Here is a 20,047-nt window from a genome sequence, read left to right as displayed (position 1 = left end):
AAATAAAAAAAAATAATTCCTGTATTTTAAAAGGAGAAGGCCCTGAGGCTATGGTCAGTTTACGCATGGTGAAACAATTGTGAAAGTAAAATAAATGAGTATATTTGAGAACAGTGTGGATGGTAAGAGGATATATGTATATCTATGTAATTTTTAAATATAAATGATATAAAATAATAATAATAATAAATAAACAAGTTCCTTTGCTTTTTTAAATAACATAGAACTGGTTCTCCTGTCTCTTGCGGTGCCTGCGTCCTCCGCAACAAATCCATCCACTGATGTACTCTTTCCATTCCATGATAAGCGACTGCTTGAAGAAGAGCAAGAAGACCCAAAGACCAGTTGTGCTGACCAAGCCTTCAGCCACCATCATAAATGCAAAGTCCGGTACATGACCTTTAGTAAACATATCTGCGCATTGCTCTTGATCACCTGCCTTGGTGAAAATACATAACTGCCAGGTGCTCATCCAGGACATATCCGTCTTGGCACCCTCTACCAAGTAAAATGCCCAGTAGATCAGTACCGAGCTTGCAACCACAAACGCGAGAACTGCTGCACGCCATTGGATACGAATCGCATTCATGACATGTCGACGGTGAGAAATTCGTGCTGCACGACCTGACGACAAGGTCGAATGGGAAACTGTCTCTGAGTTCTCGGCCTGAAGAGTCACTTTGATGATATGAAAGAATGTAGTGAAATGCAACAATATGGAGGGGATCATAATGACTCCGAGGGGAATGAACAGAAGTGCATTAGATGTTTCTTGTGTAGCCATACACCTATAAGTTTTCCGAGCAAGGAGGGGGTATGCCCGTAGAGAAAAGGTCAGTCTATCTCCATCCAAAGTAATTGTAGAATAACCGAGTACTTAGGATACATATATATTTTTATAAGGATAACTTACATATTGGAGTTGTTCCATCCAATGGAATTTGTTATAACAGCAATGGCAGCGAATGCTGCAGGGACGGCCCAGCCAATAAGATGTGTCAACCAGGCCCTTTTCGAGAGCCAGCTCGAATTCCAGACCGTATGCAAATGCAGATTCACAATAACGATAGACAACCAGGCTGTCGTTGCAATTGCTCCAAACAGCAACCAGGCTCCTTGGATGGTGCATAGGTTATTGTTATATGAAGTAGCAGTTGAAACACCGTTGGCAGCACATTGGATTCGTCTTGGATTACCAAACGATGGTGCTACAGCTGCACCAAAGATTGCGGTCGCCAGCGCCGCAAATAAAATCAAGTTGGATGGATGTTGCAACTTGTCGGGAAGGACCACATAAGACAACGCCAGGACCAAGGCCAAGCCTGCAGAAACGGCTTTGAGAATATCAGTGATAAAGAAGCCCTGGTCCAATATTTCGGGCTTATAGAACGCATTTGGCTGTGGGCAGGGCAGACAGCATCCACATCCACAATATGCATCATCTGTATTCTGTGCGCCGCCTGTTGCCTTGAACACCAGGTCTTCAACGAATGGGGATACACACTCGGTCATAGGAGTCGCGCATGTCGTGTTGGAGCTCTGAACTATTATCATTCACAAGTGACAAAGTTAGACAGTTGCACTTCATTAGGACGCGAGGAAAAAATAAAAATAAAAATAAAAAAATAAAAAAAAAAAAAAAGTCGACGCAATGAAGAGTTGGGATAACCTACATGGAACAGCATTGCAAGAATTGTCCAGCTGGTGATCGTATGGCCCATTGGGAAACTGCTCAGTACCAGGAATGGGTGCCTTACAGTCAGGGAGAAGGTTAGTCATATTCAAGAAGGTGAGGTCAGCTGTACAGGCTTGATGGACCGCCTGACATGATGATTGACACGCGAACAACACATTGTAGCTATTAGCTATACAAGTTGAAGTATAATACACATTGGCAGGCAAAAATAGAGTAAGGTCAGCTTGCTGGAATATGTTTTTTTAAAGCTCCACAACCCTCAACTAGAGCTCTTGGTTCTGTTGATTATACATGTACAACCACTCTCGTAAATCCAGTTCAGGATGATGTCGTGAAAGAAAAGTGTAGTGTGGCGTAGGCTAGTAGTCAATAAAACTTACTTTGGCCTGTAATGACAGGTCTTGGAAATGCGACAGAGCAGGCATAGGATAGAAAGGTCGACTTGCATGGGTCGACTAGCGCAGTAAGTTCTTGAACACCTTGTTTGATCAACTCATCTTCTATATTTTGGACTGTGACATTGTCGGGGAGCCAGACCTTGTAGTCAATAAAGCCCTGTGTACAAGAATAAATGTAGATAAACACATGCATGTCCAGAGAATGTCAGCAATAATTTTTTGAGGTTGCACAATCAAACGAAATGCATCAATTGTAATGTATCTCCAATACAAAATGAAAAATGAAATGTATGCCTTACATTGCAAAGTGTCCCATTGTAATCGGTCACTAATAATGCACATCGAAAAGAAAGTAAGACATTCTTTTGTTAGAAAAGTTGTCCTCAAGCACGAATGAAGCAAAGTCTGCAAAGTCAATTGATGATGACGGGAATGAAAAGGAGTCGCAAAATAAAAATAGAAAAAAAAAAAAAAAAAAAGCAACGCCCAGACAATGATTTTCTCCCAAGAAGGAAAAAGGTTTCTCTTTTTTCGATTGGCCCTTTTCACATTGACTTGTAACAACATCAGCATGCATTGAGTAAGATGTGTGAGCGACTCGAGAAAACTCTATTCAGTCTAATAAATGCCGCCAGGGCGGAGAGAGTATAATGGAGGAACAAGTCATGTCGATGATGCGTTTGTGTTCACAGACCTACATTGATCTAATCTAGATTCAGGGTATTAAGAGAGAGAGAGACGGATCCCCACCAACCGGATGAAATGGCCATACAGCACCCGAACAGCACAGAAAACAAAAGATATATTTGGAGCACATAAAAAAAAAAAAAAAAAAAAAAAAACTCAAAAGTACGTTATGGTTGTGCATCCCACCGATGGTAAAAAGGTCATGCGTGTACTGCTGTACATTCGAAACCTTTTTTCTTATCCAACAATAATATTTAATGTTTAAAATAATCGAGATCACGCCATGACCAGGACTGGGATAGTCATGTCTTTTTTTTTTTTTTTTTTTTTTTTTGCAGCATGCGATGCGATGCGATTGATGCATATTCAGGTCCCCACCCTTTTTTGTACTAATGTGTTTTTTAAACGGTTGAGTTCATGAACATGCGAGTAGGACATGATTCCTCTCTCTCACATTCACATTAGAACTCAGGCTCAGTTCATCGAATGTTTCTTTATATACCATTCACACAAGGAAAAAAAAAAAAAAAAAAAATTAGACTAGAACTTCACGCAACCAAACCATAATCATAATCATTAAACAAAAAAAACCATGTGCGACCGATCAACTAAAAAAGAATGTTTGTTTTCCTTGTACAAAAGACAAAGAAAAAAAAAAGAGCAAAAAAAAAAGTCTACAGGTAAAAAATGTAAGGAAGAAGTGCCATACGAATGTGAATGTAAAAAGATGCTTTTTTTTGTTGTGTCTTGGGTATTACAGATTGACAACCGAAATACTTCGATCCCATGTATTACAATCAGCCCAATCCAAAAAACAGGTTTATGACACAAAAGGTTGATGAGCCTTCCTCCATCTGATGATTCCTCATTCCATTCACATCTCTTCAAAGAAGAAAAACATAATATTTTTTTTTCAAAAAAAAAAAAAAAAAAAAAAAAAAAAAAGAGGGAGATTTTCAATTGAATTCTGATAAAAAAAAAAAAAAGGGTGCAATCATAATTGCACTCTAATGTTAAAAAAACGTTATTGTTGCACCTACTGTAACCAAAGGCAGAGGTCTGCTGTACCAAAGTTGTAGAAACAATAGCAAGCAATGCTGCTGTCGATATAGCCAGACCCTTCATGCCACGCATTTTTTTATTTCTTGATCGAAAATTTGAACACGCTGTTGTCCTGATGTTGATGTTTAATGAATGTATTAAATGAGCGAGTCGCGAGAAAGTCAGGAAACGAATTTGCTCTTTCGGATTTGGAAGGGGAAAAAATAGAGAGAATACGAAAAGAGTCCACCAGATCAGGCAAATAAAGTTATAAATCAAAAAGGTGTTCGTTAGGGCGGAATGATTAGGAGGAGGAGTAAGAAGAGGAGGAAGAGTAGAAACAGGAGGGGTTAAAGTAGAGTAGAAGCAGGAGCGGAAACGAAGACGGAGGAGTGGAGGAGAGGATTATGGATGAAATTGTTCCTGTGGTAGGATGTGGAGTGGGGTGACCAACAAGAAAAGTAGAAGCAAAGAAAAAGAAGGAAAGAAAAGAAAGAAAAAAAAAAAAAAAAAAAAAAAAAAAAAAAAAGTGGAGAAAAAGAGAAAGGATTGCTGTCCTGAGCGTACAGCAGCAATGGTAGCATGCCTCATCACATTGATAATGCACATTTGAATACAAGAAATATCATCAATCATTTTTGATTGTATAAAAGTATTCAAGATGGAGGTACAGGATACATAGATATGTACAATCGATACATGTTGTATGAACTGTTTTTTTTGGGCTGCTCTTCAGCTCTTCATATATTTCAGACGGAGGTTGAACTCTGTTGTCAATGTCATCTCTAAACATGGTGGAAATGAAGTATGCTACATGTATGAATGTATATATTAATTTGCATGGCCTTTTGATTGGACATGTCCGTTTGTGCTACCATGTGTGATTGTCAAGGACCTTGCTGTTTCGCTGCTTGCTCCTCCTCCATTCCCTTAATTTTCTTTGGACCCATTTGCCGCCTTAATATTTTAATAGAATACCTTCACATGTACACATCATAGACGTACAGTACATAGTTGAGTCGGACTTACTATCAGAGTAGCTATTGGGGCTATTTTCGACATTTCCCAAGAGTATCACCTACAACTACGATTATTTGTTTCCTAAAAATCTAGAATAGACCTGTTTTCGACCTACAATACGCATCTGTTAAAAATACGGTTATTTGTAGGTGTATTTACATGCACGCACAAGGTCGCCAGAAAAATAAAATAAATTAGCCCTCAATGTTTCTTGCCATTTTTTCTGTATCGTTTTATTCATCAAATAGTTAATGAGATGATCTAGCAATGGAGTACTGCACTGTTTTCAAATAGAAATTGTCGGCAACCACTCTTTAAAATACTGTACTATCCTTAAAAAAAACCCCCCATTCTTCCCATCTTTAGTTCTGTCGCTGCATAAATAGATTACCTGTCCAAAATTGGCAATGAGATGGATATCAGAGCAAGAAATGACATATTCAAAGAATACTAATATGAAATAGAAGGAGAGGAAGAGATAGCAGCATTCTGCACGGAATATAGAGAAAGAGGATGGAAGCGAAGCTAGAGAGAACTAGGCTCGTATGAGTGCTCATGAATTCATGGGCAGTCAAGGAGCAGCAAGGCGAAGTATTAATGTTGTCCTTTGTCGCTGTTTTCCTTTCCTTTATTATTAGCGGATCAAATGCTTAAGACAAAATAAAAGCAATAGTTAAAAAAAAAAAAAAAAAAAAAAAATATAGATATCCCACAAATCAATATATATGCGATGAATGTACTGCACTACTTAGAGTGCTTTATTATTCTTTACAAAACATCTGGGATAAAGCTGCCTTCACCTTCAAGATCCATTCTCCTTGGTGATGGAGTATTTACTTGGCTCCCAGTAAATGATCCACGCATCTTAACAAAAGGCAAAAAGCTAATTTGGTCTCGCCGCGCGTTCATTTTATCACTCCCTATTTTAATAAGCCAGTTGGGGACCCAATTCAAGAACGCGTATCGTATCAGCCCAGCCATCAACCCCTTTTCAATTTGTGAGAGAAAAAAACCAAATCAATATTCCTTTTCTTTCGTAAGTATCCTTTTTCTGCATGTTAAAAGTATACAGACAAATTACCTATTTTAAACATGTCTTCCATACCTTGCCATGAAGAAACAACCCTGTCTTGCTTGACCCATCGACAGCGTTTTTAGCGCTCTCCCGTCGCAAATCACAGTATTCTTTGAAAATCCGAGTGATTTCTTCTTGAGAATCCGAATGAATATCATAAAGAAGATTTGCAAGATGAAGTGCTCCTAAGATAGCCATGTTGGCGCCTTGTCCTCCAAAAGGCACCATCTATGCAATATAAAGTGTTTCAGTTATGATAGCTGACGAATTATGCTGGGGTTGTTTGCATGCAGGAAAATGATAAGCGCATACCTTGTGACATGCTATTACCGTTTAAGGAACAAGGAGTTAGTTGAAGGAGAATACTCAGCTGCTTCAAGCTGAAGCCATTTCTTATTTACAACCTAGGCCTGCATTACACTTACCATCACCAATAAGAACTGTCCTGCCATTATACCACGTAGAAAAGTACTGCAAGGAATCATCAACAATTCAATTATCAGAATAGTCTTTTTTTGAGAGACCAAAAGAAAGTCTAGGAGTATAAGCCTACCTTATCCTCTAATATAACCTTCGATATATTTGGGGTCTTATCAATAATATCCCCCAGAGTACCTCCGTATGGGCAAGGAAAATGACGAACGCGATCGCACATTTCGGCTGCAGTGTCTGCTGTCCAATCCGGTGTCCTGCTTTCCTTTACACTCTCCATCTGGATGTCTTGAGTCACCATCCATGCGAATCTATCTTCCACTAAAGGTATAAACCACCACTATATAGAAATAAGTCAACTCATCAGTTGCAAACTCCTGAATGTTGAGACTATTCAACGCTAATCAATCCCACCACTCTTTTCCCTTCTCATGTAGAGACTCACCGTATACGGTGTACTGTTAGAAAGTAAAATCTCGAACTCACAATACTTTTCCTTCAAAATGGAATAAACCCCTGGATCCAATGGATGTGTGATGCCAACTAAACAGTCATAGCCGTAGCTCATAGGCATTAAGTCTGCTTTAGGTAGATGAAGTCCATAGTTAATAAACTCCTTGTAAAGACTTTGCCGAATGTTGCTGTAGGCACCATCAGCGCCAACGAGTATACTACCCGAATATATCGTGTTGTCAGAGCAATATAAGGTGACGCTGCCTTCATCTTGTGTGACCGATAGTCCCCGCTTTTGATAATGAATCTTGTGAGAAGGAATGCACTTCAAAAGCATATTAACAAGTTCGGGCCGTCCCACTACGCGATTGTAGTCACCATAACTATAGTATATATATATATATATATAATGGTAGAGTGAATAAGTGTCTTGCTTTTAAAAGATTAAATGTACATGCACCATTAATAGAAAAAATCTGCTATAGCTCCTTGCTTCTCACGTACTGCTCCGCACAATCTATGCCTGGGGCACGTGCAAGAAGGCTTCCGATCAGTGATAGGTCTTCTTTTCGGAGATGCAATGCGCCAAAGGGCTTCGAAATTGACAGAAGTTCATCATACATGCCCAGCTGCTCAAATAGCACCATCAGACTGCTGTGAAGTGAGAATGCAGAGCCCAATGGCCTTAACTCTTGCGTTTTTTCAAATATCTAAACCCAGACATGTCATGGGTGGTCAGGGATTTCATAAAAAATTAATGTCTTTTGACTTGTTCCTGGGAACAAAAAAAAAAATCCATTACCTCATAGGAGATATTAGCGCGTTCTAAAAGGACTGCAAGCATCAATCCACCAATACCCGCACCCACGATAAGAACATGCAATTGTAATGTCATTCTTGTTTGAACGCGATTGCACAATTCTAAAAAAAAAACACAAATGAGATGAAGAATGAGCAGATGAGAGACTTCATATTATAAATGCAAACTGCAGTCGCCCTTGGGGCTGCTCTTCTTCGCCCCTCGTCTTCGATGATATGGATCAAGTATGTAATGAACAAATAGAAAGAAGGCATGGCGTCTATGTGTCTTAACACATGCTGTATACCAAAAACAGCTTAGCTCGAAACGACCAAGGATTTGAGCAATATTTTTTTGTCCGCTCCTGTCCAATAATGTTATTAAACAGCGCAGATAAAGGCGTACAGATGGGACACAAACTTTGCCTTGAGTGTCTAAGGAATTAGGCATGGTTGCTTTGTCCAATTGGTGGATAATCGATATATTTGTATCGAGATGCAGAGGATTTCTCAATATGCAGACGATTTTATCCGTTCATTTTCATGTGCTTCCGATCGACCTGTGAGCACCAATGCATATCTTTTCCATTGTGCTCTCTTCATTTAAAAAATATCTAGACACATTTTCATATTTGTAATTGACAACAAACAAAAAGCAATGCGCGTTGCTTGATATTTCCAATAATCTATAAACTATGAGAGAACATCGTAGTGATGCAGGTCTATCCAAACAGATATTAATGTTACAAATACTATAAATAATCGATAAATGACAATATATAACTCAGTTTTTATGCCTAATATTTATTTTACAACTGTTCCTCCTTCATTTCCTGTTGCTGTTGCTGTTCCAAAAGCCGTTGTTGCTGTTGATCATTTTCTTTCATGAATGCTCTCACTTGCTGTACAACTGCATCTCCTTCTACATCATTTATGGCAGACGCTGATGTTGTAGCTGCTGATGCTGCTTGAGATACAGCACGAAGACTGGCCTGTAACCCTGATGCTGCCGCCGTAGCTGCTGCCGTCGCTTCAGATACAGCGCGAAGACTAGCTTGCAGATCTAGTAATCCCTTTCCATTCTCGCTTAATACTCTCTGCACAATACTTGAAGTCAAAGGGGATGTGTCCAAGTCAGTCATTGGCACTGAAATAGCAATAGAGCCATCAGCTCCAACTAGACTTGCACCCACATGGTGTGATTGTGCCAATGATTGCAATGCAGCGACATCAGAAGCCAAGAGAATTTGATGAACTTGTTCATTTCGATTTCGTTCCTCATCTGCTTGCTGTTGGAGCAACTGGTCTTGACTCGTTGGCTCAATAAGTCCAGTTATGTGACTTGCAGTATTCTGTTCCGTGCTTTCTCCAAGGCATGAACCATTCGTCATCGATGCATCTGGTGTAGCTACAGCTTCACCAACAATAGCACTGCTAGCCTTATTCTTACTTTCGCCTGAACTACCATCTTGATCCATGTTCTTTTTGTAGTAATGACTCCAATATCGTATTTGAGCCTGTGTAATACCCAGACCTGGATTAGCTTCCAATAAAGTGTCAAAAAGCTGGCGTGGCGGCAAACTTAAATTCTCCTTAACGAACGCACGAACATGATCTGGGCATTTTCGATTGTCATATTTGGCATGTCTCTTATGTCCATAGACGACTCGGACATGGTTCATGTTATGATAAAATGTCATGGTCAGATTACCCTTGCAAGGAAAATATGATTTTGTTGATGGACGATTACGCTTCCTACTCTGTGTTTTAAGCGCAGGGGGTGCACGTCGATCTTCGCGTTGTGAGCAGCCGTATATTTTGAGTCTTGTTTTAGACTGTGTCTCGTCATTAGTCCTCGAGTGCCTAATGGGTCCAATATTGCAACAAGAAATTAAACAACCATGTTATAAAAATCATCTCTAGTTTTCATAATAATACAAATGAGTAAATTCCCGTCATTAACAGCAAAATCGATTATTCCTACGAGAACCAGTATCCAGTGGATTCATAGACCTGCGCAGCAATCTGCGCCCCACGAGCCTTGAGTGTCTCCGGGTCCATTTCCACAGAACCTTCCAAACGAACCATGACATCCAGACTAGTTTCTTCCTGAGACGCCTCAAGTTCCCTTAACTTTGTACCAAACTCTTCCATAGAAATAGTAGGCTTTGTAGGCATTGTTGCAGGTTTAGTGACTTTTTTGGAGTTAATTCTGGACTTCTGACGACAAGCGTTACATGACTTGAAGACGCGATTAGTGTTCGGACAAGTATAATGATCTACAGATAGATTACGACAGCAACCCAAGCAGAAAATATCGTCCGGATTGAAGCGCTTAGTGGAGACAAACGGACGACTGGTTGCTACCGCTGGTGTAGAAGAGCTGGCTGTCGATGTAGTACTAGCTGGTGTGCCAATTTTTACTGCCACTGTACTAGTAGGAGTAAGCAGAGGCGTGGTAACCGCTGATGGTGACACTGGCGCGGTGGTGACTGTTGATGTGGTGAAAGTCGTTGATGTAGCAATAATAGAATTGGGCGTTGACGTCACTGCTGGTGTTATAATAGAAGTGTGAGCTGCATTCGACGCTGTAATGGGCAATGAGGTCAAGGCGGCAGTCGAGACAAGAGTGGAAGTAGGTAATGAAGCAGTAGCCAGGATTTGATCTGCCGCCTGTTCTGCAACGGAAACAAGAGGCGTGGATGTTACGGTTGGAATCAGACTTTGGAGAATTTCTTCGGGTACAGTGTGCGGGAGCGAGCTCATATCTACATGTATTGTCGTTGGGGTCGATTCAGATGCCATAGCTGTCACCTCCGATACTGAAGCAAGCTCAGAAAGAGGTAGCTTGATCTCATTGGCTTTCGTAAAGTCAACAGGTACAGTTGAAGGTGCGGATACACCTGCTGCTGCTGCCTCTGTAGCTTGCTGATGGGCTACAGCAACTTGAAGAAAGGCTCTGACTGCAGGATCGGTAGATTCAAGGACAGAGGCGATGGAAGGTGCATCAGCAAGTGAAGCGACATGATCAACACGATCGGATGGAGAGAGAGAAGGATCAGATGGTGACAACATGATGTTTCGAGGCTTGCTCTTTGAAGTCCACTGAGCGCAAGAAATGCGTTGCGATGATCCAGGGGAATGTTAACAGGTGAGGAAGAAAGAGGAATGCAAAAGCAGCATGCAAGAAAAATTCTTCCATAGTCTGGGACAGGTGACAGTCACTAAATTCTTTTTTTTTTTTATAATCGTTAATCTTCCTAGTCTTCCTAGTCTTTCTAATCCAAGAAAGTCTACGACTATGAAATAAACACTTTCTTCATTTGAGAGATATCAAAGACAGCGCCTGTTCGCGGGCAGGTGATTTTGCCATTGTTCAAACTAGCCATCTCAGTCAACGCCTGTCAAAAAAAAAAAATAAGGTTGTGCAAAGTAACAAAGAAATGGGTTTCAGAACAATCCACATGATCAATAACCAAATACTCCATAGCCTAAATAAGTACCAAGACAAAAGACCTTACGTTGTAGGAATAGACATATCCATTGGGGAGCGCCATTGGCAGGTTATCTTCATTCATGATTTGTCCACTAAGTCGACATACAATAGATGAATTGAGATGCTGGCTCATGGGCAAATCTACTGCTAGTGCACCCAGTGTCTCAGGATCGCACACAGGGCAATTGATGTTTCTATGTTCATGTTGATAACACATCATCGTCTTGAGTGCGGTTAGGCCGGCCTGCAATGTCACATTTAAGAGCGGCTCCGGAGTGAAGAACTGGAGAGCAAAACTATTAGAACGAAATTGGGCAATCAGATCATTCCATCGAGCTTTGTCGTACAATCGCTAAGACATCGAACAAAAAACCAAGTATGTGTGAGCAACTAAATGAACAATACAACTGGCTGTTACAGTTGATAGCGTAAGGGAATCATCTTGATACCTTGTATGGAAAACACTTAGTATCAGGTTGAAAAGCGAGCAAGCCCATAACATGACTGATTTCCTTCATATGCGTTTCCTGCCATGGTGTAAGGTACTTTTTGGCATACGCAATCGCTTCCTGTGGTCGACGCTCTCTCACAAGCTCAATGAATTCCTGCTCACGTAGACTGAATTCCAGCGTGCTCTAGATATTTTACATTATCGAGGCCTGTACTGTCAGCATTATGTTTTCTTCAAGAAGGTTATGTGTGCGTCGCCTTCAGATATACCTTCAGCTTTTTCAAGTTTGAGTTGTTCTCTTTGCACCACTGTAAACATTCTGTACAACTCTGTCGCATCAAAGCCTGCTCGACTTTGGTCGACTGTGTAAACAGTTCTATATCCACTAGATCCTAGAAGTCCATAAAAAAAAAAGGAGTTAGTTGATATATAACAGATAATCCAATGCAATAAAGGTAAACCTGGTCGTTTGTGCAACTGTATTACCTCAATATGCTCATTTTTAGCCAACAAAGCAGCTGTCTCTCTAAAACCGTCTCGTAACATATAGTCGATCACAATACGGTTCAGGCGGGTCCTGCTCCATCGCGCGAAATCGTCGGAGTCCAATGTACTAATGGACGTAAACTCTTGAAGATGCTGTAGTCGTACTTTTGTACGCTGTGAATATAGGGCTTCGTCCGCACGTGTATCCTTTAACTAGTACCACACAAATATTTAAGCAAATTAGTCGGAAATTGTTAAGGTTGAAGGCGCATTATAATAACAATAACGACAACAAAAAAAAAAGACTGTTTTGATATACCTTGCGCTTGAGTGTACTAAGGCGTGTGACGATGGCTTCCAAAGCAGCTTCGACCTGCTTAGGATCCATGCTACCTTGTACGGATTTCTTGGATATTTCAGTGACCTTATCTGTCAACATTGCAATTTCTTTTTCGATATGTTTCTGCGACGTCCTGAGCGACGATCGAAACTTCTCAACCGGTATCTGGAGGTTTAAAATATAATAGCTACAGGTTAGCAAAGTAGCTTTTTTATAAGGCCTATATAGATTGTCTAATTCACAATTATAGTCCCTATCTAACCTTGACAAATGGATGCTCCAATGAAAGTAATTGGTCATGGTTTATTTTGTTCATGTTGTTCGTATGATGGTAACAAGTGAAATGAGCGCAATAATTATTGAAATGCACGGACAGTGCTGTAAAAGGGCATGGAAGAAGAATGTGACCGTTCACTTTATTGAAACCTTGTTGTGCTACAGCCGTGCAATGTCTTCTGGTTGAAAATCGATCCTAATTTAGATATAACACACACCTATTAGATAAAGGCATGTTGCAAGAGCCAACCATTGCATGCATAGTCAGGCACAGGCAAAGAGAAGAAGAACAAAGGCCTTACCTAGAGCTCAAAACACGGCGGACTTCAGCGTCTGTGAGACGCCAAGTGATCGTCTCCGAGTTGCTGCCCCATATCTCATACAGGTCTTCCAGCGCTTCCAAGTCCAGTAGCATTGCCATTTGATTGAGTCGCGTCAATTTTTCTCTGACTGGGAAGGTCGTCAGTGATACTAGATAGAAACCAACTGCTCGGAGATCTTTATCAAAACGAATAGCACCCATTTTGTTGAACTTTTTCTGAAAAATAATTTTCTCCCATGTCTTGGTTAAAATGATCACGGCATTCACAATCACTTGATTATAGTTGTCTTCTGTTAAAGCGAACTACATTTTAAGAGCAAAATATAAGGGGATAAATATTAGTTTTTTATTCTTACGACCATCGCTGCAATCACTATAATGAATGAAGGTTGTCAGCTCAAACCGAGTTTTACCTTAAACGGTTCGATAAGAGCGTCAAAGCCCGACATGAAACGATGCACAAAGCTATTGAGTGCCTCTTGCTCTGCATACTCTTCATCCGTCACTACATACTTGATTTCTCTATATGAGTCCAGTAGTAATGGTCTAAGCCGCGGCCGTAACGTCCGTTCAAACAGTTCCTCGATCCCTTGGTTTAAAATCTTCTTAAATTTACTAGAGGATGCAGTCAATCCTGATAGAACTGCCTTTGCTTTCGCCAGCGCATTTTCCGATAAAGATGCAATAGTTGATAGAGACTCTTGTTCAATCTCTACAGTCAGCCTCTCCAGATACTCTATACTGACACTAATGTTATTAAGCAGAAGCTGGGTGACAAAGTAATGTATAAAGATGAGCCTTTTTTTTTTTTTTTTTTTTTTTTTTTAAAAAAAAAAAAAAAAAAAAGAAAAAGATCAATTGATCTTGTCATAAATAGGATCTACTGGTCCGTACCATATATTGAAACCGTGCTTCTTTGGTATCTCCATTCGTGAATGCGTTCCCCATATTCTTTTGGAAGACTGACATGTAGTCCATTTCCAATGTGTTTTTTATAAAGTTGATCATTGCTGCTAAGCAGTCTATATTTGATGTATGGACTGCTCGCGAAATAGTTTTCTTTAGTATATAAAATACATCATCCACGCAACTTGAGGTTTTGCTACTGTAATCAGTATACTCATCAATTTTCATCGCCTTGTCAACGCTGCGACGCAAAAAGAACTCTTCAATCGCTAGATAGTGGTCTACTATCTCCTCGACTTTACGAGACAAACCGCTTGTGCGGAGCAAACCTGAATCGTTATAGAGATTCTTGGGCTTCTCAACAACAGTATCTTTCATCTGATGTTCATTCTCCAAATGCTCCACTTCCGACTAAAGTAAGGACCGAATGCAATAACAGATTTCAGAATTAGTATGTCCACCATAATTGATGACCTCCAGTGCAGACTTCCTACCTTCGCTCTAGACTCCAAAAATCGATTGTAGAGGCTTGCACGTTGAGAGATCAACACCATCTCATTCAAATTGATGTCAAGTTCTCGCGGATCGATGATATCAGGAACAGATGTCAGATGTGGGCTGGACATCCCAGGCTGAGGTGTAAGGCTTCGAATAGGTCCTATTGATGAAACTAGGGTTTTCTTGGGATCCCTGAACGATTTAATCTCCGTAACCTATTAATGAAAACAAAAGTTCCTGTTGGATTAATGCATATTTAACCTTAATGCAAAAAGTCAAAAGGAAAAAACTGGTGCCTTTACGGCAATCGCCTGATTTTACCTTTCTATTAACTTCACGTTCCTCCTCAAAAGCCTCCAAAATTTTTCGACTTCGAAGATCGCTCTCTTCCTGTAACCTCTGAATCACGCGAAGCATTTTTCCAGGACCATAATACTTTTCAACCACAGGCTGGTGTTGATCGATGATAATAGCAACAGATTCGAACAGCCTGACCAAAGCATCAGCGTAGAATGTCGGTGACTTGGCTAGATAAGATTTGATAGCACATTATAAATGGCATTCACATTAACACCTTTGCTTAATTCTGAGAAACCCTGCTCCATTGCGATTATCCTGAAAAGGTCCCTACGTGGCTCAACCAGAGAAGCCTGCGCCTTTCCGGCAACGATAGCGCATACAAATTTGGAGTATTTATCTAAGCCAACTTGTTCTTCCCCTAATAATGGGAATAATTTAAAATACCGGGTAATATCTTCTGCTGATTGTCTTTGAACTGCATTTTCAAACTCTGTTGATATGATCTCCAACAATCTCGCCTTAGCGTTCGATAAGATAACTGTTGGATATTCGGGATTTGACGCAGATGGCTAGCATAAGGAAAGAAAAAAAATATAAGAGGCGTTAAAATGTACAATGTAAAAAAAAAAAAAAAAAAAAAAAATTTAAAAGAAAAAAAAAGAAAATATTACTCACGACAGAGATCTCCGCAAACGAGCCCTCAAGTATACTTTTATCAAATTTCAAAGCTTTTTGCATATATCTAGCCGCGTCCTCATGATCTAGTTGCTCCATTGCCCGCTGGATTCCTGAAATACAGAACTTGAGTTCTTGTATATCCTCAACATGCTTGATAGTCATCTGAACGCGCGATTGTTCAAGATCTAATTGACGAACTTTGACACTAATGCTCTCGGCCAAATTAGAGGTGTCACTAATAACCTTGACTAATGCCTTTGATTCGTGCTGAAGACTTCCTAGCTGTGGCCTGCAACAGAAACAGTTACGATGTAAGGGAAGCAATCGCAAAATAAATAATAGCAGGGAAAGCATCCTTTTGGAGAGGGAAGTGGGCTGCTGCACCTACTCAAGAACTTCTAGTTTGTCGAGACTTCCCTCCAACTTTTCGCGTTCTGCTAATAGCTCATCTAGATCTGCATCGACCTGGATCTCTTCCAACTCGAGTTGTCGCAGGCATTCCTGGATGTCTGTTAAATTAGTGAGAGATTTAATAAAGTCCAAGCTTGGATTGTGGAATTGTTGTTTGGGCTCCTTGCTCGCTTCATCTTTGGCCTCTTCAGGTTCTCTAGACATTACTGATGATTTGTCCTGCACCATTAGTATTATGTGTTGGTATAGTAGTGGTGAAAGAAAAAAAGAGGTCGCGTGTAACGATGAGAATCCTACTGTCCACTAGAAAACTTCACTTTAAGAATAAGAATAAGAATAAGAATAAGAATAAATAAATAAGAATAAATAAATAACGACTTTAGTATTTCCTTCCATTTCCCCTTAATGTATTTCCGCAAACTGCTCTACCATAGGATCCATTTTCCGCACTTGATTACATGAAATACACCCCAGAGAACTTCTTTTATGTCTATTGGATAGATTATTCGCTTTGCTATGACAGATCTTTTTGTGTGTGGTTTGCAACTGTGTATCTACGAACTGTAGAGCGACAAAAATTTTCGCTCCAAGACGCGTAAAACTAGGAAACATGAATAACAATCGTCTATGATTGTCCTTTGGCGCAAGGAAAACCCCCTCCAAAGTGTGTTTTTTTAAATTCCCTTATCAATTTTTTGTACGTTCAACTTCGGAACCCAACAATATAACCTTCATTCTCCGTGCGAACAGCTATCAATAAAAGCATTATTCCTGATGGGTGAACAATATGAATACCTATGATTTAGTACCCTTCCGTGTCATTTTTTATACTATTCTGGAACGCCTATTTGTTTAGCCCTTACCACTGTGTTTTCTCACGCATCATTGTCTAGCGCGTGAGATTGTCATAAAAAATAACAGTAGAAGAGCAAATTGTGGATCAATTGCCTCTAAGGTCAATGAGGAATGTAAGTGGCAGTTGCTATTTCACTATGTAGCTTAAAACAAACTATTCATTTGTATGACAACCCTGTTATTGCCAGGGGGACTTCCACAACTTGGTACTCTTTATTTTTAAAAAAAAATTCCGCTCATTCCATACATACCTTTAGATGAAAGTTCCTATTCGTTCTCTGTTCTAAATGCTCAAGCACCATATGTTCAATCTGAAGATAGTTTTTCGGATCCTTCTAAAATTTAGGCTGTTAACAACTGCAAAATCATTCAAATTATCGAACAATGGAGTCTGGTGGTCCATGATGAAAGAGTAAGGTTCAAGAAGAAGCGATAGATAACATGAAAATAATCGGGAAGATGAACGGATAAAAGGGAGGATATTTTATTTAGAAGTAGGTGATGAATTAGAAGCGGGTAATGTATTAAAAGCCTGAAGGAGTGCCTCATTCCTCTTGTGGACATAGCAACGCTTATTGCTTATGAATATAGGCCATCATTCACTAATTCAGCCTATTCTTGTGCAGGTTTGGAGGGTGAAGAATCCTTTTGTTCGTCATCCGCGTTTTGGACGAGTTCCCCGATAGATTTTTCCAACTCTTCGATCCTTGATGACATTTCATCCACTATTCAAATGAGCATACAGAGGACAGAGGATACCTCCGTTCAGTGGGCGCCGATCCTTTCAGATAAAAGGAAAAGTCATAAAAACGGAATATATATCTGCTATGTATATAATACTTACTTCTGCTGAAAATTTGGGTAGAAACTCCATCAAACTTGGTATTTAGCTGCTGCAAAAGCGACTCGACCTATGAACATGGAGTCCAAATTCACCATTGTTATTTTAAACGTTGTATCAATGCTGGGCCCAATATGCTTATTTAAGCCCTTACATAAAGTGTCAGCTCCTGTGGGCTGACAGCGTCGTTGCTACTTGGGCCATTGTCCTGTTGTAGTTGTTGTTGCTGTTGCTGTAAAGCTTTGCCTTGAATGTCAAGTGAATGGGTCTGTGTCTGTGCCTGAGGCGGCAATGGTGAGTGCATTATTCCATCTTGACCCTCTTCATTTAATTTATGTTGGCCAGAAATGGCATTAGGGCCTGATGTGCTGTCACTTATTCCCTCAGTAGCCATCAATTAGTTTGCTTGTGCGAAAGGTAATGTGAAGTAGAGCAACAGAATGCAGAAAATTGAAATAAAAACAGCAAAGCCAAAATTATTTTATTAAGTTTCAAGTTTCAATGAAAATATCCTTTACAAACGTGTCAAAGTCATGACACCTTCAACGTGTCTAGTCTGTGGGAATAGATCGAACCCACGAATAGCCTCGACCCTATATCCTGGAAGTCCCTTCGCTACGCAACGGTCTAACAAACCTTGCAAATCCCTTGCCTGAGTCTGAACATTACAGCTAACATAGACAACACGAGCAGGCAAAAAGGCAACCATCTGGTCTAAAAACTCTTCAGAGCAGCCCTTGCGTGGAGGGTCAATGATCAGCGCAGTCTCTGACGAAGGGAAATCAATATGTGCAAAAATCTTGTCTGCATCATCCAAATGGAATGCTGTTGTATCCGTCGAGAGTTTGTTCAGTACGAGGTTGTTCGAGGCGCAGGAGATTGATGCTGCTGAGATTTCAACACCCAGCACTTTCTTAAAACCTTCATGACATGTGATTCCAAACAATCCAGAACCACAATAAGCATCGACAAGGTATTTGATCTCTTTGTTGAGGCCAGATAGCGAAGACGTTACTGCTGAGGGATCTGCACTTGACCCTGATGGTGTTACTGAAGAAGTGGTGGAGAGGGGAAGGTGCAACTGCTGCTGGACATAGCCAATCAGTGATGGTAAGATAGCGTTATTGTTTTGAAAGAAGGAGCCTGCGGGATAGTCGAAGCGGAATTTTCCAACCCACTCTGTGATAGTATCCTTGTGATTTGTGATGCAAATCTTGGTAGTCTTTGGAGGGTCGTCGGACTCGGTACCAGGTATAATTGGGTTGCTCTCGCGGAGCAACATGGTAGCTCCTTTTTTGTACGAAGCAATGTTTCTATAAAATCATAAGATAACTATTGTTAACACCAATAAACCATATAGTACCATATTATCCTCCCCAAGGCACGATAACTATCGTATAGGCCTTACTTTTGTACCTCGGCCCTCATAACTTTCATGCCCTCATTGACGATTGGAGTGGCAATAGGACACTCCTCAATGTCCAAGATTCTCCTTGTACCAGCCCGCAAAAATCCGATCTGAACTTGCTGCGGCATGCCTGCAGCCTGGTGCTTGGGGTTCAATGCTTCAAAGTGTGGCGTAATCTTAGTGCGATATTGAGATTGGATAGGGGACTGAGAAACGGGATCGATGGGTGGAAGGTCAGCAAAGTATTTAGCTAACAACGGTGGAGAAACTTGTCATGTTAGACGTAATTACGTATATTCACTGAACACCATAACATTGGAGGCCCTGTGTCTTAGCCAATGCTCCAACCACGTACCTGCATAGTTTTTGAATGCATTTTCGACCACTTGACGTTTAAACTTCATCTGATCTGCGTAAGAAATATGCTGTAACTGACATCCTGCACACTTGCTAAAGTATTTACATAAAACATCCTGGTCTGCAATCCTGTTTGCTGCGGGTTCAATAACCTCCACAAGATCTGCGTGCGAATAGCCCCTGTAATAGACAACCAGCCATACATAGGTGTTAAGTAATGAACGTCCAGTACTAGTTTAGATCATAATTCATAATATCCAAGATTTTACAAACATACCAGTTATGACGGTACACTCTCGCTTTAACTTTCTCTCCAGGAATCACAAACGGCACGACTATCACCCAACCATTGCCACGATCAGGCAATAGAGCCAGACCCTCTCCCGACTGAGCGAGACTTCCAATGACAACTTCAAGTTCCTCAAAATTCTGAAATGGCGGTGGTGTCTTTGGATCCCAATCCCAGTAGCTGTGCCCTCTTAGCTCAACAATATCATGCATCAGTACTTCGTCAATGTCTTTCTTGGTCAGTTTTTTAGCTTTCTTAGACCGCTTCTGAATAGTAACATCTGATGTGGTATTGGCGGTATGCTGAACGGGCAAAGTAGTTGCGGTTGTACTAGAAACAGCAGCAACTGTGGCTGAGGTCTGTTCGGACATTGGAGAAGTGAATGAGTAGGGGCGTTTAATAAAAGAGCTGAATGTAGGAATGATGGATCGGGTCAACAGGCGCAGCATCAAGTGGCAAAGAATCAAGACTGATCGTTTCTTTGCAAGAACTATACTCATAAATGTATATATTTAAATACATTTGAGTGCACA

At 40.4% G+C, this 20,047-nt stretch overlaps 7 protein-coding genes across 7 annotated transcripts; all 7 read right to left on the bottom strand.

Annotated features, from left to right (window-relative positions):
- Positions 1–87: 87 nt before the first annotated feature.
- On the bottom strand, positions 88–4,318 carry BCR41DRAFT_361304 (hypothetical protein). The gene is made up of 6 exons (XM_022025503.1): positions 3,822–4,318; positions 2,394–2,422; positions 2,077–2,251; positions 1,674–1,865; positions 914–1,544; positions 88–788 (listed from the first exon to the last, which is right to left on the bottom strand). The coding sequence occupies exons 1-6, from the start codon at positions 3,913–3,915 to the stop codon at positions 212–214; spliced, it is 1,698 nt and encodes a 565-aa protein (XP_021877422.1). The 5' UTR covers positions 3,916–4,318; the 3' UTR covers positions 88–211.
- Positions 4,319–5,593: 1,275 nt separating this feature from the next.
- On the bottom strand, positions 5,594–8,161 carry BCR41DRAFT_171909 (hypothetical protein). Its single transcript, XM_022019705.1, has 8 exons — positions 7,605–8,161; positions 7,307–7,512; positions 6,795–7,185; positions 6,471–6,689; positions 6,343–6,388; positions 6,230–6,240; positions 5,924–6,145; positions 5,594–5,829 (listed from the first exon to the last, which is right to left on the bottom strand). Exons 1-7 carry the CDS (start codon positions 7,695–7,697, stop codon positions 5,924–5,926), a joined length of 1,188 nt encoding a protein of 395 aa, XP_021877421.1. The 5' UTR covers positions 7,698–8,161; the 3' UTR covers positions 5,594–5,829.
- A 222-nt stretch (positions 8,162–8,383) lies between these two features.
- BCR41DRAFT_361303 (hypothetical protein) lies at positions 8,384–10,754 on the bottom strand. Its single transcript, XM_022025502.1, has 2 exons — positions 9,585–10,754; positions 8,384–9,463 (listed from the first exon to the last, which is right to left on the bottom strand). Exons 1-2 carry the CDS (start codon positions 10,673–10,675, stop codon positions 8,410–8,412), a joined length of 2,145 nt encoding a protein of 714 aa, XP_021877420.1. The 5' UTR covers positions 10,676–10,754; the 3' UTR covers positions 8,384–8,409.
- A 96-nt stretch (positions 10,755–10,850) lies between these two features.
- On the bottom strand, positions 10,851–12,754 carry BCR41DRAFT_361301 (CTLH/CRA C-terminal to lish motif domain-domain-containing protein). The gene is made up of 7 exons (XM_022025501.1): positions 12,636–12,754; positions 12,353–12,538; positions 12,034–12,246; positions 11,817–11,939; positions 11,546–11,731; positions 11,122–11,448; positions 10,851–11,001 (listed from the first exon to the last, which is right to left on the bottom strand). The coding sequence occupies exons 1-7, from the start codon at positions 12,687–12,689 to the stop codon at positions 10,900–10,902; spliced, it is 1,191 nt and encodes a 396-aa protein (XP_021877419.1). The 5' UTR covers positions 12,690–12,754; the 3' UTR covers positions 10,851–10,899.
- Positions 12,670–16,091, bottom strand: BCR41DRAFT_361298 (COG4 transport protein-domain-containing protein). Its single transcript, XM_022025500.1, has 9 exons — positions 15,742–16,091; positions 15,351–15,642; positions 15,007–15,244; positions 14,697–14,902; positions 14,372–14,590; positions 13,866–14,288; positions 13,385–13,738; positions 12,952–13,274; positions 12,670–12,845 (listed from the first exon to the last, which is right to left on the bottom strand). Exons 1-9 carry the CDS (start codon positions 15,990–15,992, stop codon positions 12,809–12,811), a joined length of 2,343 nt encoding a protein of 780 aa, XP_021877418.1. The 5' UTR covers positions 15,993–16,091; the 3' UTR covers positions 12,670–12,808.
- A 992-nt stretch (positions 16,092–17,083) lies between these two features.
- BCR41DRAFT_361296 (heat shock factor binding protein 1-domain-containing protein) lies at positions 17,084–17,921 on the bottom strand. The gene is made up of 3 exons (XM_022025499.1): positions 17,615–17,921; positions 17,464–17,530; positions 17,084–17,344 (listed from the first exon to the last, which is right to left on the bottom strand). The coding sequence occupies exons 1-3, from the start codon at positions 17,852–17,854 to the stop codon at positions 17,232–17,234; spliced, it is 420 nt and encodes a 139-aa protein (XP_021877417.1). The 5' UTR covers positions 17,855–17,921; the 3' UTR covers positions 17,084–17,231.
- Positions 17,922–17,974: 53 nt separating this feature from the next.
- BCR41DRAFT_311824 (S-adenosyl-L-methionine-dependent methyltransferase) lies at positions 17,975–19,726 on the bottom strand (the record flags this gene model as incomplete). Its single annotated transcript, XM_022021056.1, has 5 exons — positions 17,975–18,442; positions 18,512–18,773; positions 18,869–19,136; positions 19,224–19,405; positions 19,503–19,726. 5 exons carry the CDS (start codon positions 19,724–19,726, stop codon positions 17,975–17,977), a joined length of 1,404 nt encoding a protein of 467 aa, XP_021877416.1.
- Positions 19,727–20,047: the final 321 nt, after the last annotated feature.

The sequence above is a fragment of the Lobosporangium transversale genome (assembly GCF_002105155.1).
Source record: "Lobosporangium transversale strain NRRL 3116 chromosome Unknown BCR41scaffold_47, whole genome shotgun sequence".
Taxonomy (NCBI): domain Eukaryota; kingdom Fungi; phylum Mortierellomycota; class Mortierellomycetes; order Mortierellales; family Mortierellaceae; genus Lobosporangium; species Lobosporangium transversale.
This window is presented reverse-complemented; position numbering and strand designations above follow the sequence as displayed.

Coding starts and splice junctions, on each gene's coding strand:
- BCR41DRAFT_171909 (XM_022019705.1), bottom strand. CDS start 7,697: ATGACATTACAATTGCATGTTCTTATCGTGGGTGCGGGTATTGGTGGA. Junction 7,513..7,604: donor GCGCTAATATCTCCTATGAG/GTAATGGATTTT, acceptor GTCTGGGTTTAG/ATATTTGAAAAAACGCAAGA. Junction 6,389..6,470: donor AGGTTATATTAGAGGATAAG/GTAGGCTTATAC, acceptor GATTCCTTGCAG/TACTTTTCTACGTGGTATAA.
- BCR41DRAFT_361304 (XM_022025503.1), bottom strand. CDS start 3,915: ATGCGTGGCATGAAGGGTCTGGCTATATCGACAGCAGCATTGCTTGCT. Junction 1,866..2,076: donor ACCTGTCATTACAGGCCAAA/GTAAGTTTTATT, acceptor CAACTTGTATAG/CTAATAGCTACAATGTGTTG. Junction 1,545..1,673: donor TTCTTGCAATGCTGTTCCAT/GTAGGTTATCCC, acceptor GAATGATAATAG/TTCAGAGCTCCAACACGACA.
- BCR41DRAFT_361298 (XM_022025500.1), bottom strand. CDS start 15,992: ATGGTGCAGGACAAATCATCAGTAATGTCTAGAGAACCTGAAGAGGCC. Junction 15,245..15,350: donor CGTTTGCGGAGATCTCTGTC/GTGAGTAATATT, acceptor TCCTTATGCTAG/CCATCTGCGTCAAATCCCGA. Junction 13,739..13,865: donor AAGCACGGTTTCAATATATG/GTACGGACCAGT, acceptor TTTGTCACCCAG/CTTCTGCTTAATAACATTAG.
- BCR41DRAFT_361296 (XM_022025499.1), bottom strand. CDS start 17,854: ATGGCTACTGAGGGAATAAGTGACAGCACATCAGGCCCTAATGCCATT. Junction 17,531..17,614: donor CACAGGAGCTGACACTTTAT/GTAAGGGCTTAA, acceptor CCATGTTCATAG/GTCGAGTCGCTTTTGCAGCA. Junction 17,345..17,463: donor TACCCAAATTTTCAGCAGAA/GTAAGTATTATA, acceptor TCATTTGAATAG/TGGATGAAATGTCATCAAGG.
- BCR41DRAFT_361303 (XM_022025502.1), bottom strand. CDS start 10,675: ATGTTGTCACCATCTGATCCTTCTCTCTCTCCATCCGATCGTGTTGAT. Junction 9,464..9,584: donor TCCACTGGATACTGGTTCTC/GTAGGAATAATC, acceptor TGGACCCATTAG/GCACTCGAGGACTAATGACG.
- BCR41DRAFT_361301 (XM_022025501.1), bottom strand. CDS start 12,689: ATGAACAAAATAAACCATGACCAATTACTTTCATTGGAGCATCCATTT. Junction 11,732..11,816: donor CAAACTTGAAAAAGCTGAAG/GTATATCTGAAG, acceptor TAAAATATCTAG/AGCACGCTGGAATTCAGTCT. Junction 11,002..11,121: donor GATATGTCTATTCCTACAAC/GTAAGGTCTTTT, acceptor TTTTTTTGACAG/GCGTTGACTGAGATGGCTAG.